This window comes from Convolutriloba macropyga, chromosome 4 (genome assembly GCF_964194025.1).
Source record: "Convolutriloba macropyga chromosome 4, txConMacr16.3, whole genome shotgun sequence".
Classification (NCBI taxonomy): Eukaryota; Metazoa; Xenacoelomorpha; order Acoela; family Convolutidae; genus Convolutriloba; species Convolutriloba macropyga.
Window position 1 is genome coordinate 2,591,932 of NC_134471.1, and position 15,107 is coordinate 2,607,038.

A 15,107-nucleotide genomic window follows, 5' to 3' on the forward strand; every position below is an offset into this window, starting at 1 on the left:
AATATGACGAATAATTAAAAAAAATTGCAAAGGTTTCTTAATTTTGCAAAAACAAAATAATCAAATCCACTAATTTGTCTCTGCAACCTGTCCAGTAACCCCTCTGCCAGACCTAAAACAGTGTCATTGCCTGGCACAGATCGATAGACGAAAAAATAGTAATGTTTAGTGTTTTTGTTTGCAGTACAAAACACATAGCTTAGAAAATGGCGATAAAAACTTATATCATACAAAAGACCTTTATCAACATTGAAAACCCTCAATTTAAAATCAATAAAATCTCATTCAAAAACTCAACAAAAATGTTGAAAAAACGTGAAAAATTGCAACATGTTGGACTCAAAAACTGAAAATGACCTTTTCACCTTAAAATAAAGCCTTACCAGCAGCTACACTATTCCAAGCACTTGAAGGACAACTAAAGCCAGCTTTGGGCCTCTAATAAAACTATGCCGACTAAGCATTATTTGTTTATCCTGTTTTGAAAGATCAAAGTTATTGAAAAATGTGCGAAAACATCTTGCAAATAAGACAGAGAACCAATACAAACAAATTCTTATGATGTAAAAAACCCAAAGATATCGCAATATAGCTCCTCTCAGCTTACAGCCTTGCAGTTACAAAATTAATCCGATCCGAAGATATGTTTCATTTAAAAAAGAAACTACATCAAAAATAATTTTCATTATAAACAAAGCCGGCAGATTGCCGGAACATAGCCGCCGTTGATGCACATCGGGATTGAAACAGAAAAGAAATAAATTGACCAAAATTTTTTCTGTTTTTTCGGTTGCAAAGTGTTCTAATTCGGCGTGCAATTTCAGCTGGATTCTAAAACTATACTTAATTCAACATCTAAACTGAAAGCTAATATGCTTAATACCAATGTCAGCTAGCAAACACTCTAATGAACCTTGATAACCTAATTCTGAGAGACTTAATGACCAGGCTTTATTGGTTCAGCCTGTCTCGTTTGATTTTGCTCTTTTGACCTTGATTGTATTCACTATCTTGCGTAATTCTTGAGTCAGAAGTCAAACGTGAACGTAGCAAAAGGTAAAGCGAATATTTAAAAAAACGTAGCAGGACAAGTCTTGACATACAATTCAACGAAATTTCAATGACTAAACAGAATTAGGCCTAGAACGGATTATGAGCGAATTGCGGAAATCATTTCCAAAAACAGATCAAAAAATTTAAAAAATCTGCAAATCATTGTCAAAATTCCGCATGTGAAGACAAAAGCACTAACGATAAAGTGAAATTTGGTTCAAAAAAATTAGGCCTCGAATGAACTATGAATGGATTGGGAAAACCTTTAAAAATCCGATCCAAAAAATTGAAAAACTGTAAAAGTCAAAGAGAAGTTGCCGCATGTGAACAAAAAATCACTCGCGAGAGAACGAATTTCTGTTCAAACACCGTTTCCTCACTCTACTTTAAAATTAGAGCAAAAAAATTCACGCCGCGAAACCACTCGCTTTTTCGCTCCACTTACTGTTTCGGCGTGACCAAAATCACTACTCCAATTTGACTTCAAAATCATGAAAATGAGAGAACAGATCATAAAAAAAACGTAGCCGGAAGACTTCCGGAAAAAAATTCGAAGTGAAAATCTACTTAAACTTCACCCAACTACTCATCAGACAAAAACTGCCTCAACTAATTTATGATAACCTTGAAACAAAACCATAAAATAAAAGCAAAAACAAGAAAATCAAATCTGTTAAAATATGATTGAAAATTTGACCAAATTTTGTCATGAATTGAGATCCCGAAACAACTATCTCTGCCAAAATTACTTCAACAAAACAACTAGTACCTAAAAAAACCCACTTATGAGAATTTTTTAATACTGGAAGCCAAATCATTAAGAAATAAGCTTTTACAAACAACTTGGACTGAAAAACTGGAAAAAGTTAATATTTTTTAATATTACAAAAGCACATATATCTAAACAAAAAATCTTTTCAGCCAATAGGGTAACCAGATGCTTGCAAAAAATAGGCAAGTCATAATAGGTTAAGAAACTTGTCTAAAAACAGAAAAAAACCGAAAAACTGCAAAAAATTAAGAAAATTAGTTCCAATTTTCGACATTTTTTGTCATAGTTCTCAACGAAAGAAAGCTTCATACCCACAAAACTGTAACCACATGTTAACTAAAAACTGCTAGAGTAATAGGGGTATCTTCAATACCCATTTGAGGCACTAAAACAAAACAATAGTAAAAAAAATCGTAAAAATTAGCCCAAAAAACAGAAAAATACATGAAAAACATCCGAATTAGCATAAAATTCATATAGATTTTCAGAAACCTTCAAACCACTACCGAAACCAGCCTAAAATTAATACAAAATCATAACCAAACCTCTTAATCAACCAAAATGAAAAAAACTGCTTTAAAATGCCGCACGTGAAAAAAAATTCGCTCGCTTAGAGAAAATTTTTTCACACATCAATTTTTCGCTCTCAAAAACAGCGGTATGAACAAAACCCACTCTCTTTTCGCTCCGCTCTATACTTTTGTTCAGCACCAATATCACTCCAAATTTTTTCACGCGTTTCATCTCCCGCTTCAAAAATCACTCCAATAAAATTGATTAAAAAAAAAGGACTTCTCCAATACGAAATTCTCTGAAAAAAAACTATTGTTAAATTCTAAAATAAACTAAATGTTTCGATAGTAATTCTCGGATGAAAATTGGTAAGCAGGAGAAAAACAAATCCGGGAGATAATCATTGTTGACCCCTGATTGACAGGCTAATTTTCAAGAATCAAAAATTTGCGTAATTTGGCCCACAGTTTCATTAGATTTGATAAATATGGTGAACTCAGTCATTTAATTGAAGGACAACAAACTCATTACCAAAACCAGTTAAGATATTAAAACTAACTATGATAAACATCGCTAACTTTACGCACTAAGTCTTATTGCACTAAGCCTTAATCCCCTGACTATCCAGACAAAACTCTACTCCATCTCAAATAGAAAAGTGGTGTTAACATAACCGATGTAGAAGCGCCAAAAAGGATAAAAAGCAAAGAAAACTTCAATAAACATTTTCTCAAAAAAACACAATCACAAAGATTCTACTGATCAACAGCTGCCGAAAAAAGAAATCCGCAAACAAACATAACTTTTGAATGGTTGTTTTGATGTTAACATATTCTATCTTTTTCGTTTGCGAGTACTTCTATAAGAGGAAGGCAAAGCTATTATAATTTAATCAGAGCTTTGTACTGTTTATCAGATTTCTATTTTTGCTTTGGTTTTTCGACACTGACTCTGTTCAATTTATTTGTTTTGCTTAGCAAATGCTGTTTAAGGACTTTGCACAGCATAAGGAAAAAACGGAAATAGCCTAGATAAGTCAAGATTTCACGCAAATTGTTGAACAAGCTGCAAACTAAGGTAAAGCAAAAAAAATTTGTTTGACGGAGTAAAAAAAAATAGCAAGACAAGTCCTGAACTTTATAACACTTTGAGAACTTTCAATGACTAAACAAAAAAAATCTAGGCATTTGGAAAACCATTAGCATAGAAATAAACATAAACCGACAAATGTCGAAAGAATTGCTCTTGAACGACAGGCAAGGCAATTTAATTAAGGGTCTGTAGCCTAGATCAATTTTTCCCCGCCGGGATTCGAACCACTGATTTCCCGATCCACAACCACACCAAATAACCATTGTGCTACGAATCACTTAACTCTTCTATGCTGCAACCGAATTTATATTAGCAACAAGCTTTACTTCGGAGCAATCGAGATCACTCAAAAAAAACGAAAGCGTGAAAAAGTCACTTGAGATGTCAAAGAATAATCTAGAAGAAAAGCGCAAAACTATCAAGCGAAAAATTTGCATAAAAAAGACACACGTTTACAATAATTGCTATGAACTTCGTTCAGGAGCAATTAAAAACCTCCGCATAAGCATAAAACTTATATGAATTTCCAGAAAACTTCAAACTACCAAAACAAGCTGAAAATTAAAACATACCTGGCAGATTGCCGGAAAATAGCCGCCGTTGATTCCCATAACCCTATTGTGATTAAAAAGAAAATTTCAAAAAAAATTGATTTTTGTATAAAAACATTTTAAGTGCAAATTACTTTGATGTCAATTCGTAATTGAACAAACTCATATCTCTTAGTGAGAGGCTACAGGGTCTAGTATCAATACCAATAAGCAATATAGATATTCCTAAAACTTATGAGAACAAAGTTCAAGTACCGGGCATCTGAAAATGGGCTTTATGGGTTTATCCCGTTTCTATTTCTGACTTTGATTTTAATACTGACTCTCTTCATTTTGAATTGCTTTGCTGAGCAGATGCCGTTTAAAAGGACTTTGAGCAGAATGACAGAAGAGTGAAACTAGCCTAGAGAAGTCAAAAAGATTTCACGCAAAATGTCGAAAAAAGCGGCAAAATGGGTCAAGCCAAAAATTCGACGAAGTAAAAAAACATAGCAGGACAAGTCCTGACGTACAATTCAAAGAATTTTCATTGACTAAACAGAAAAACTAGACCTAGAATGGACTATGAGTGAATTGAGACAACCATTTTTAAAAAATCAGATCAAAAAATAAGAAAAAAAAACAAAAAATCAATGTCAAAATGCCGCATGTGAACAAAAAAACCACTAGCGAGAAATGAAAATTTAATTCAAACAAAAAACTGGGCCTAGAATGAGCTGTGAATGGATTGGGAAAACCATTTAGAAAAAAATCCGATCCAAAAAATCGAAAAAACAGTAAAAATCAGAGTGAAATTGCCGCATGTGAACAAAAAACCACTACCGAGAAACCGAATTTTTGTTCAAACACCATTTTCGCACTCTACTTTAAAATCAGAGCGAAAAAAATTCACGCCGCAAAACCACTCGCTTTTTCGCTCCATTTCCTGTTTCGGCGTGACCAAAATCACTACTCCAATTTGACTTCAAAAATCATGAAAATGTGTGAACAGATCTTAAAAAAAAGACAGCGCCCCAATACAATTCAAATTCTTTGAATTGTAAAAAAAAGCGCTATAATATCCGGCTGAGAAGATGGGGGCGGCTATTAAACAAAATCATAAAACCTCTTAACCAAAAAAATTGAAAAATAAACTGCTTTAAAATGCCGCTCGCTCACAGAATTTTTTTCACACCTCAATTTCTCGCTCTCTAGAAAACAGCGATATGAACAAAAACCACTCTCTTTTCGCTCCACTCTTCTTTTCAAAAAAAATCTAGGCATTTGGAAAACCATTAGCATAGAAATAAACATAAACCGACAAATGTTGAAAGAACTGCTCTTGAACGACAGGCAAGGCAATTTAATTAAGGGTCTGTAGCCTAGATCAATTTTTCCCCGCCGGGATTCGAACCACTGATTTCCCGATCCACAACCACACCAAATAACCATTGTGCTACGAATCACTTAACTCTTCTATGCTGCAACCGAATTTATATTAGCAACAAGCTTTACTTCGGAGCAATCGAGATCACTCAAAAAAAAACGAAAGCGTGAAAAAGTCACTTGAGATGTCAAAGAATAATCTAGAAGAAAAGCGCAAAACTATCAAGCGAAAAATTTGCATAAAAAAGACACACGTTTACAATAATTGCTATGAACTTCGTTCAGGAGCAATTAAAAACCTCCGCATAAGCATAAAACTTATATGAATTTCCAGAAAACTTCAAACTACCAAAACAAGCTGAAAATTAAAACATACCTGGCAGATTGCCGGAAAATAGCCGCCGTTGATTCCCATAACCCTATTGTGATTAAAAAGAAAATTTCAATAAAAATTGATTTTTGTATAAAAACATTTTAAGTGCAAATTACTTTGATGTCAATTCGTAATTGAACAAACTCATGTCTCTTAGTGAGAGGCTACAGGGTCTAGTATCAATACCAATAAGCAATATAGATATTCCTAAAACTTATTAGAACAAAGTTCAAGTACCGGGCATCTGAAAATGGGCTTTATGGGTTTATCCCGTTTCTATTTCTGACTTTGATTTTAATACTGACTCTCTTCATTTTGAATTGCTTTGCTGAGCAGGTGCCGTTTAAAAGGACTTTGAGCAGAATGACAGAAGAGTGAAACTAGCCTAGAGAAGTCAAAAAGATTTCACGCAAAATGTCGAAAAAAGCGGCAAAATGGGTCAAGCCAAAAATTCGACGAAGTAAAAAAACATAGCAGGACAAGTCCTGACGTACAATTCAAAGAATTTTCATTGACTAAACAGAAAAACTAGACCTAGAATGGACTATGAGTGAATTGAGAAAACCATTTTAAAAAAATCAGATCAAAAAATAAGAAAAAAAAAACAAAAAATCAATGTCAAAATGCCGCATGTGAACAAAAAAACCACTAGCGAGAAATGAAAATTTAATTCAAACAAAAAACTAGGCCTAGAATGAGCTGTGAATGGATTGGGAAAACCATTTAGAAAAAAATCCGATCCAAAAAATCGAAAAAACAGTAAAAATCAGAGTGAAATTGCCGCATGTGAACAAAAAACCACTACCGAGAAACCGAATTTTTGTTCAAACACCATTTTCGCACTCTACTTTAAAATCAGAGCGAAAAAAATTCACGCCGCAAAACCACTCGCTTTTTCGCTCCATTTCCTGTTTCGGCGTGACCAAAATCACTACTCCAATTTGACTTCAAAAATCATGAAAATGTGTGAACAGATCTTAAAAAAAAGACAGCGCCCCAATACAATTCAAATTCTTTGAATTGTAAAAAAAAAGCGCTATAATATCCGGCTGAGAAGATGGGGGCGGCTATTAAACAAAATCATAAAACCTCTTAACCAAAAAAATTGAAAAATAAACTGCTTTAAAATGCCGCTCGCTCACAGAATTTTTTTCACACCTCAATTTCTCGCTCTCTAGAAAACAGCGATATGAACAAAAACCACTCTCTTTTCGCTCCACTCTTCTTTTTGTTCAGCGCCAAAATCACTCCAAATTTTTTCACGTGTTTCATTTCCCGCTTCAAAATTCACTCCAATAAAATTGATTAAAAAAAAGGACTTCTCCAATACTCCTCTTCGAGTCGTAAAAAGACAGCGCCCCGATACAATTCAAATTCTTTGAATTGTAAAAAGGAGAGCGCGTAAATAATAGCCGTTGAGAGGCTGACGGCGGCTATTGAAAACCAGCAAAGTAATTGGTGAATATTTTGATATAGAGAACTTCATTAAATGAAGACTCATTGGATAAAACCTACCTTATCAGTGATGTTCATGTTGAGAATGGTGGCCAGCTTCTCTACCAGCAGTTTGAAGCTCAATTTCAGATTTTCTTGGAACTCAAACTGATCCGACTTGATCAGCCGTCCATTCAAGTCCAAAGCATCAGCGCACGTTGCCACAAAATCACTGGAACATTAAGTTACACCAAATTGCATTCACGTCCATTGAAATGGTTTATTCGAGACTAACGAATTGGCACACTGTTTAGTAATAGCAACGCACAGAAACAATGAACAATTCTATGGCATTGAATTTACGATCCACAAACGGAATGTACAACAAAAATTGGAACTGGAGTAGGTGATTTCAAAGCATGTGTATCGCGATTAGCGAAATTAATCATTTACTCGCTCGAACTGACTTCCAACTGATTTACAGACGTTCAATTCAATTGATGTTCACATGCTCTCATTACGTATATACAATTCAAATCTTGAAAAGATTTTACTTTCAAACTAAAAATTTTAAATCTTATGCTCATATATGACTTACATGTAGATATGCTTGAGCTCCTTGACCTTATTGGCAGGATACGCATACTGTCTCTCGGCCTCTAGGAATGCACGTGCATACGCCATTGGACCGGCATTCACCTAAAACGGACCACAAGCAGCTGGAACAACGCTATCTGGTGCAGTAATAATTGTCCAATGTTGTCCAATCATGATGAAAATCAGTACCAGTAGAATAAGTACGCCTGTAGTAAATACAGTTCCGGGCGAGGTATTATATATATTAAGGTACGCAATGCAACATTTCACAATAACGAGACAATTGTGCAGTAATCCCAGTTAAAATGTTCCAAATGATGTTCTCGATCCCAGAGACTTTACCACATAACACTTAGAGACCAATACCTTTGTGACCCGCAATAACGGGAAAAATACGTCGCTCTAAAAATAGATCACATTGCTATTTATAAGTAACCCGATATACTGCGTTTATGTGGGTCCTATTTGAACAGATTATTCGACGTGCAATTAATACTCTACCTGGGTGCCTACACATCCTTGTAACTTGAGCTGCAACCTCTTCATGTCTGGCTGTTTCTTCCCAAGGATTACTTTGAGCTCTTTGATCATCTTTTTCAAACTTTCAATTGCCACTTCAATCGGAGACAGTTCGAAACTTTGCACCATGTCCACTATTATCCTCTTCTCTACGTACGGAAATGATTGCTTAGCTAGAAAACAAGGAAACCCAATTACAAAGCAACTAAACAAAATTACTTAAACTAATCTTTACTTTGCTTTTGTTGTGCCTTAATCGAGTTTAGCTTCAAATTATATATATCGCGACTATAAATGGCCAAAAAATTGTAACTTCACAAGATTAGAGCGTCCGTAAAAGAATAAACACAGTTTGCAGGTTGCCTAAACTGTTGCCAAATAGACTTACAAGCCTTAGCAACAGGTAATGAAGCCTAGTTGAGGAAGTTGCCGGCGAAATCTATGGAAGCTCTTCAAAAATTCGATGCGTTTTATTTGAAAACAATAAATTCTCGCTAACATTCCGCTTCAATTCCGTATTTCATCCCCCCAAAAGCTTTAATTTTCCTATCATTCTTTCATTCTATATCAAAAACTAATCACGATTCCGCCTGAAACTCATCTCTATTGAGCGAAACCAATGACGTCATGCACATAATGGTAGTTGAAGAGCGGCAACAACACGTGAACAAAACACCCTCTTTTCAAAACATACCCGGAAGATTGCCGGAAAATAGCCGCCGTTGATTCCAATAAGCATGATTGGGATTGAAATAACAGACGATATTGAAAAAAAAAGATTTTGTACAAAATTTTTTAAGTCCGATTTATTTTGATGGCATTTCGTAGTTGAACATACTTCTGTTTCTTAGAGAGAGGCCACAGGGGCTACTATCAATAACAATAAGCATTAGAGAGAGGTAACTAATACTTATAGGAACGACGTTCAAATAGCGGGCATCTAAAATTGGGCTTTATGGGTTTATCCCGTTTCTATTTCTGACTTCAATTTTTTATACTGACTCTGTTCATTTTGAATAGCTTTGCTGAGCAACTGATGTTCAAAATCACTTTTAGCAGAATGAGAGAAGAGAGAAACTAGCCTGGAGAAGTCAAAAAGATTTCACGCAAAATGTTGAAAAGGCGGCAAAATGAGGTAAAGCAAAACATTTTTTTATTCGACGAAGTAAAAAAAAACAGGAGCGCTATAATAGCCCGCTGAGAAGATGAGGGCGGCTATTAATAACCAGTGTGATAAAAAAGAAAAACCAAGAGAACTGCAAAAAACCTCCCGTCAGCTTATACCTTCGCAGCTATAATAATGTCGATCAGCTTTGAACCTTTTTGATCTATGATCATAAAAAATTTTGATTCCGAGTCTGCAAAATACAATTATTGTGCGAAACGCTCTGAAATCTGCTCAGTATTCCACATCGGTAGAAAATCGAAACAGCTGCCAGCTTTCCCGAAAAATTACTGCCATTGGAACCCCCAAAGCAATTATAACCGAAGCAGGCACAGAAAAAAAGGGAAACGATAGAAAATGACAAACCGCTCTCAAAATTCCCGAGGAGCAATTCTAGTCAAATTAGAATACTATAATGAATCTATATATTCCGAATCGAGGGTTCACGTTGGCTAAGCCCGTTTCTTTTGACTTTGAATGTGGTTATTACATTACAAAAATTTGGTGAACAAATCTGCATTGTCTAAAATCAAATGTTGCAAAACAGAGAGCACCCAAATGTTCATGAGAAGAGATATTCCAGAAACTAAAAATGACCTTTCGAAAAAAATGCGCTTCTGATATATTAAAACTTAATATTTTTCGTTTTTGTTCTCAGAAAGAGATAGCATCTAGACAAATATTTTACTATTACCAGTTCATTGAGTCAATAGAGTATAAACATAACCAACTAACGTTGGGAGAATAGCACTCAACGACCAGTGGGGGGGCAACGGTGGGAGGGGAGTATTTGGTTGCAAGGGGCCCTTGCGGCCTGACCGATGTGCAGAGGTGGGTATTGCGGGGTTAGGCTGATGTGCGGTGAGGGTTGTTGTGGAAGGGGGGGGTTGTCAACATCTAAGAACTGCCCTTCACACCATAGGTATGTCTCCAAAACAGTTCCTTTCAATGGCATACTTGGAGAATAGTGAGCTGAAAGGCTCAATGCCCGCTGGGCGCTACCTGTTGATCCCGTTTTTGAGGACAAAAAGTCAATTGGGTAAGACAAAAAATCGGCCACGCGAAAAATCCCATCAAAAAGAAAGACCAACAGGACCAATATAATTGCTACAAACTTCGTTTGAGAGCAATTAAAACAATCTTAGTTTGAGAGCAATTAAAAATACGTTCTCATCAGTTAATATTGTGCACAGAAAGTCGTTAAATAGTTGAGTTGCGATTGACAGCCTTAAATCGCAAAAGCCAACAACCATTGCAATTGCAACATGCCTATAAAATACTATTGTTTGACAGATTGTCTGCAAAAAAACATACCAGGCTAATTGCCGGAAAATAACCTCCATTGATTCCCATAGCCCCCATTAGAAATGAAAGAACAGAACATAGCCGACTAGCGTCGGGCGAAATGCTCTCAAACAACCAGAGAGCGGTTGGCTTCGTCAGTAGCTAGCCACGGTTGTGCGGCCAGCTTCAGCTTATTTGAAGGGGCGTGACGTGATCGCAGGGGGGTAGGGGATGATGGGCAAGTGGGGGGATGTGGATTGGGAGGAGTTGAAGTGAGGGGGAATGATGTGGGTGGGGGTTGTTGTGGGAGGGGGGATAGTTGTCAACCTCTAAGAACCACCCTTCAAACCATAAGTCTCCAAAACAGTTTCTGTGAATCGCATACTTAGAGACTGAAGAACAGAAATGCCCGCTGGGCGCTACCTGTTTATCCCGTTTTTGAGGACGAAAAATCATATGGGTCAGACAAAAAATCAGTCAAGCGAAAGATCGCATAAAACAGAAAGACCAACAGGACTAATAAAATTGCTACAAGCTTCGTATAAGATTAATTAAAACAAACTTCGTTGGAGAGCAATTTAAAAAACGGAAAAACTTGATTCAGGTACAAAAACATCTTTCGTGTTCGAACTATTTTTATTTTATTTTGTTAGACAAGCTGCTGCTGCTTAGTGAGAAGATACAAAAGTGAAAACTCAACTGAGAATTGAACTTTCCTCAGATTAAGAATACATCCAGGAGCTGTAGAAAGATCAAAAACAAAAACGAAGAGGTTACCGAACTCATTTCGAAGGGGATCCCAGCGGACCAAAGATATTAGACGCTATTGATCTAGCCGAAAGCTGAGTACATGCTGGTCCAGATATTCTTACTTCATAGATGAAAAAAATTCAAGTCGGGGATTGAAAAGCTACTCTGTATGAGTTCTTCCATCAACTTTACAATGAAGATGCCTTGCCAAAAACCGCTTACAAATTGTCAGAAGAACACAGAACTATGAGTTATTTGTCTAAACTGAATTGCAAATTAGGTTAAAATGCGGCACGGAAAATATCAGCCTAAGACTGAGAAGAAACTGAAGATGCTCAATACGAATACAGACCCAAAATATCGAAGAAACTGCTGCGGTCTGAAAGACGACAATGCTCAACAATTTACTAGTGCTGATGGAATTAACTCAGATGACCAAAGTTACAATAAAGGTTTATTACCAGAGGAGACTGAAATGTTATTGTCCGAAAAACACAGAAATATGAAACTAGCATGAAGAAATCAAGGGGATTTTAAGCAAAATGTGGAAAAAAAGCCAAAGTAGGTCAAACGAAAAAAAAATCATCTTGACGTGCGTCACGTGAAAAAGGAGAATTCAAAGAAAAGGCAAATATACGGAGCTCAATACCTGGTTGGTTTCATAAAGTACTTTTTGTTTTCTAATAAAAAATAAACATACCTGGCAGATTGCCGGAAAATAGCCGCCGTTGATTCCCACATTTTCAAAGTGCGAACTATTTTGTTCATTTCATAGTTTAACATACTGTTGTTTAGGGATAGCATATAGGGGCTAGTATCAATACCAATAAGCATTAGAGAAAGTAACTAATACTTAAAAGAACAAAGTTCAAGTAAAGCGCATCTAAAATTGGGCTTTACCGGTTTATCCCGTTTCTAAATCTGATCTCTTTTTTGATACTGACTCTGTTCATTTTGGATTGCTTCGCTGAGTAACTGCTGATCAAAAACTTTTTGAGCGGAATGAGCCATGAAAAAAACCAGCCTAGAGAAGTCAAGAAGATTTCATGCAAAAGCGGCAAAATGAGCAAAAAGCGAAAAAAAATTATTCGACAAAAAAACATAGCATGACAATTCCTGACGTACAATTCAAAGAAACTTCATTGACTAAACAAAAAACTAGACCTAAAACGGACTAGCAGTGAATTGGGAAAACCGTTTCTAAAAAAATCAGATCAAAAAATAAAAACGGAAAATCAATATCAAAATGCCTAGCGAGAAAAGGAAATTTGGTTTTAAAAAACTAGGCCTAGAATGAACTATGAATGGCCTGGGAAAAACTTTTAGAAAAAACCCAATCAAAAAAATCGAAAAAACAGTAAAAATCAAAGTAAATGCCGCATGTGAACAAAAAACCACTAGCGAGAAACCGAATTTTTGTTCAAACACCGTTTTCTCACTCTACTTTAAGATTAGAGCGATAAAATTTCACGCCACAAAACCACTCGCTTTTCCGCTCCACTTCCTGGTACGGCGTGACCAAAACCACTACTCCAATTTGACTTCAAAAATCATGAAAATACGTGAACAGATCTGAAAAAAAAAGACAGAGCCCCAATACAATTCAAATTCTTTGAATTGTAAAAAAACATAGCAGGACAAGTCGTGCGATACAACCCCAAGAATTGAACCCCAAGACCTGTGTGCCATATAATAGAGATAGAAATAGATACAGATCAAAATTGAAAAAAAGTCGACGCCGCTCAAAAAACTAGGTAAAAAACATTCAGCGATAAATTAATAAAGCTTGTTGAAATTCATTCCGAAGAAGCCCTTCTATTACGGACCTTTCCTGCACGTATGAGTTCCTTTAACCTTAAACTAATTCAAAACATAGCCGGCAGATTGCCGGAATAGCTGCGAAAGAATAGACCTGTGTGCCATATAATAGAGATAGAAACAGATACAGATCTAAATTGAAAAAAAATCGACGCCGCTCAAAAAAACTAGGCTAAAAAACATTCAGCGATAAATTAGTAAAACTTGTTAAATTTCAGAAGCCTCTTATTAGGGACCTTTACTAAACATTGGAGTTCCTTTGACCTTAAACAAATTCAAATTAAACTTAAGTTTTTAAAGTGCAAAAGTCATTTTATTGAGTGAGGTAAGTCACGTATGATCAAAATCTAATCAGGCAAATAACCAAAAAACTTTCGCTAAAGCGAGTGAGAAATGACGTCACGCGCGCAAATGCGGTTAGTGAGAGGAAGAAGTCATTCAGAAAATTTGACTTTTTCAGCTTTGCTGTGTGAACAAATGTAAAACGAAAAAAGAGCGTCAGACGACGAAACAAAAAACATAGCAGGACAAGTCCTGACACACAATTCAAAGAATTTTCATTCACTAAACAGAAAACTGGACCAAGAACGGACTATGAATGGATTGGGAAAACCATTTCGAAAAAAATCCGATCCAAAAAATCGAAAACACAAAATCAAAGTGAATTGTCGCATGTGAACAAAAAACCACTAGCGAGAAACCGAATTTTTGTTCAAACACCGTTTTCTCACTCTACTTTAAAATTAGAGCGATAAAATTTCACGCCACAAAACCACTCGCTTTTCCGTTCCACTTCCTGGTACGGCGTGACCAAAACCACTACTCCAATTTGACTTCAAAAATCATGAAAATACGTGAACAGATCTGAAAAAAAAGACAGAGCCCCAATACAATTCAAATTCTTTGAATTGTAAAAAAACATAGCAGGACAAGTCGTGTGATACAACCCCAAGAATTGAGTGAAAAAGTGAACACTTACCTATTTGACCAGCAGACCAAATGATCATTACAAATCAAAAAGGCGATCACAGTTTCAGAAATCAAGAGGAAAACAATAAGGCTTCCAGAAAAAGCGTGCTAAACACCTTGGTTTTCATTAAAAATATTGAAGGTAAAAACTTCAAATCGAAGAAAAAACTTGATTGATATATCGACAAGCAAATACAGGCAGATGCAGGCAAAAACGAAGAAAGTGAAATTAGCAGGAAATACTAAAGATTTGCTATAGCTGATTGATGCCAATGTCTTCAAAATGAAAGTCCTAATGCTATTATTTACAAATGCAGGCAGGGATAAAATAAAAAACGACCCCCTGAGTTAAAGAAAATTGAAAATGACCAAAAGTAAATTGCAAAAAGTTTAACAAGTTGAACAAAAAGTTGCAAGAAATTTAGAAAATTTCCATATTTGTGTATGACATTAAAACCAACACTTACTCGCTAAACACAACCTCAGGTCCAGCAGAATTCTGTTTGCACAAACAGGGTACAGACAGAGCCAAAACGCGAAAACGAAAAATTTATTTATGAAAATGTATAAAAAACAAAATAAAAAATTGCTTGTTATAGCAATCAATCTCCTTTACATCATTTTTTTGCGACAAAACACTGCCCAAAAACATTGAAGAAGCTTCATTGGCCCCCTAAGATTGAACAAGGACAGAGAATTTCACAAAAGGACATACTTTAATGAGAAGTCGCCAAAATTCATGATAATATCTTCAAACCTTATTCCCTGTCGGTAAAAAATATCCAATAGCCCATCAGCAAGTCCTAAATTAGATTCATTGCCCATAAAGCTCGAAAAAGTAAAAAATCCCCA

At 35.8% G+C, this 15,107-nt stretch overlaps 1 protein-coding gene across 4 annotated transcripts in view; it reads right to left on the minus strand.

The window, feature by feature from the left end:
• LOC142337411 (dedicator of cytokinesis protein 11-like) overlaps positions 1–15,107 on the minus strand; it is a 320,003-nt gene that overhangs the window by 19,484 nt on the left and 285,412 nt on the right. For all 4 annotated transcript variants that reach the window (XM_075386591.1, XM_075386592.1, XM_075386590.1 and 1 more), the window contains 3 exons: positions 8,252–8,442; positions 7,752–7,852; positions 7,235–7,385 (listed from right to left, as the gene is read on the minus strand). In XM_075386591.1, the coding sequence (XP_075242706.1) occupies positions 7,235–7,385; positions 7,752–7,852; positions 8,252–8,442 (443 nt within the window). The remainder of the gene's footprint in view (positions 1–7,234; positions 7,386–7,751; positions 7,853–8,251; positions 8,443–15,107) is intronic.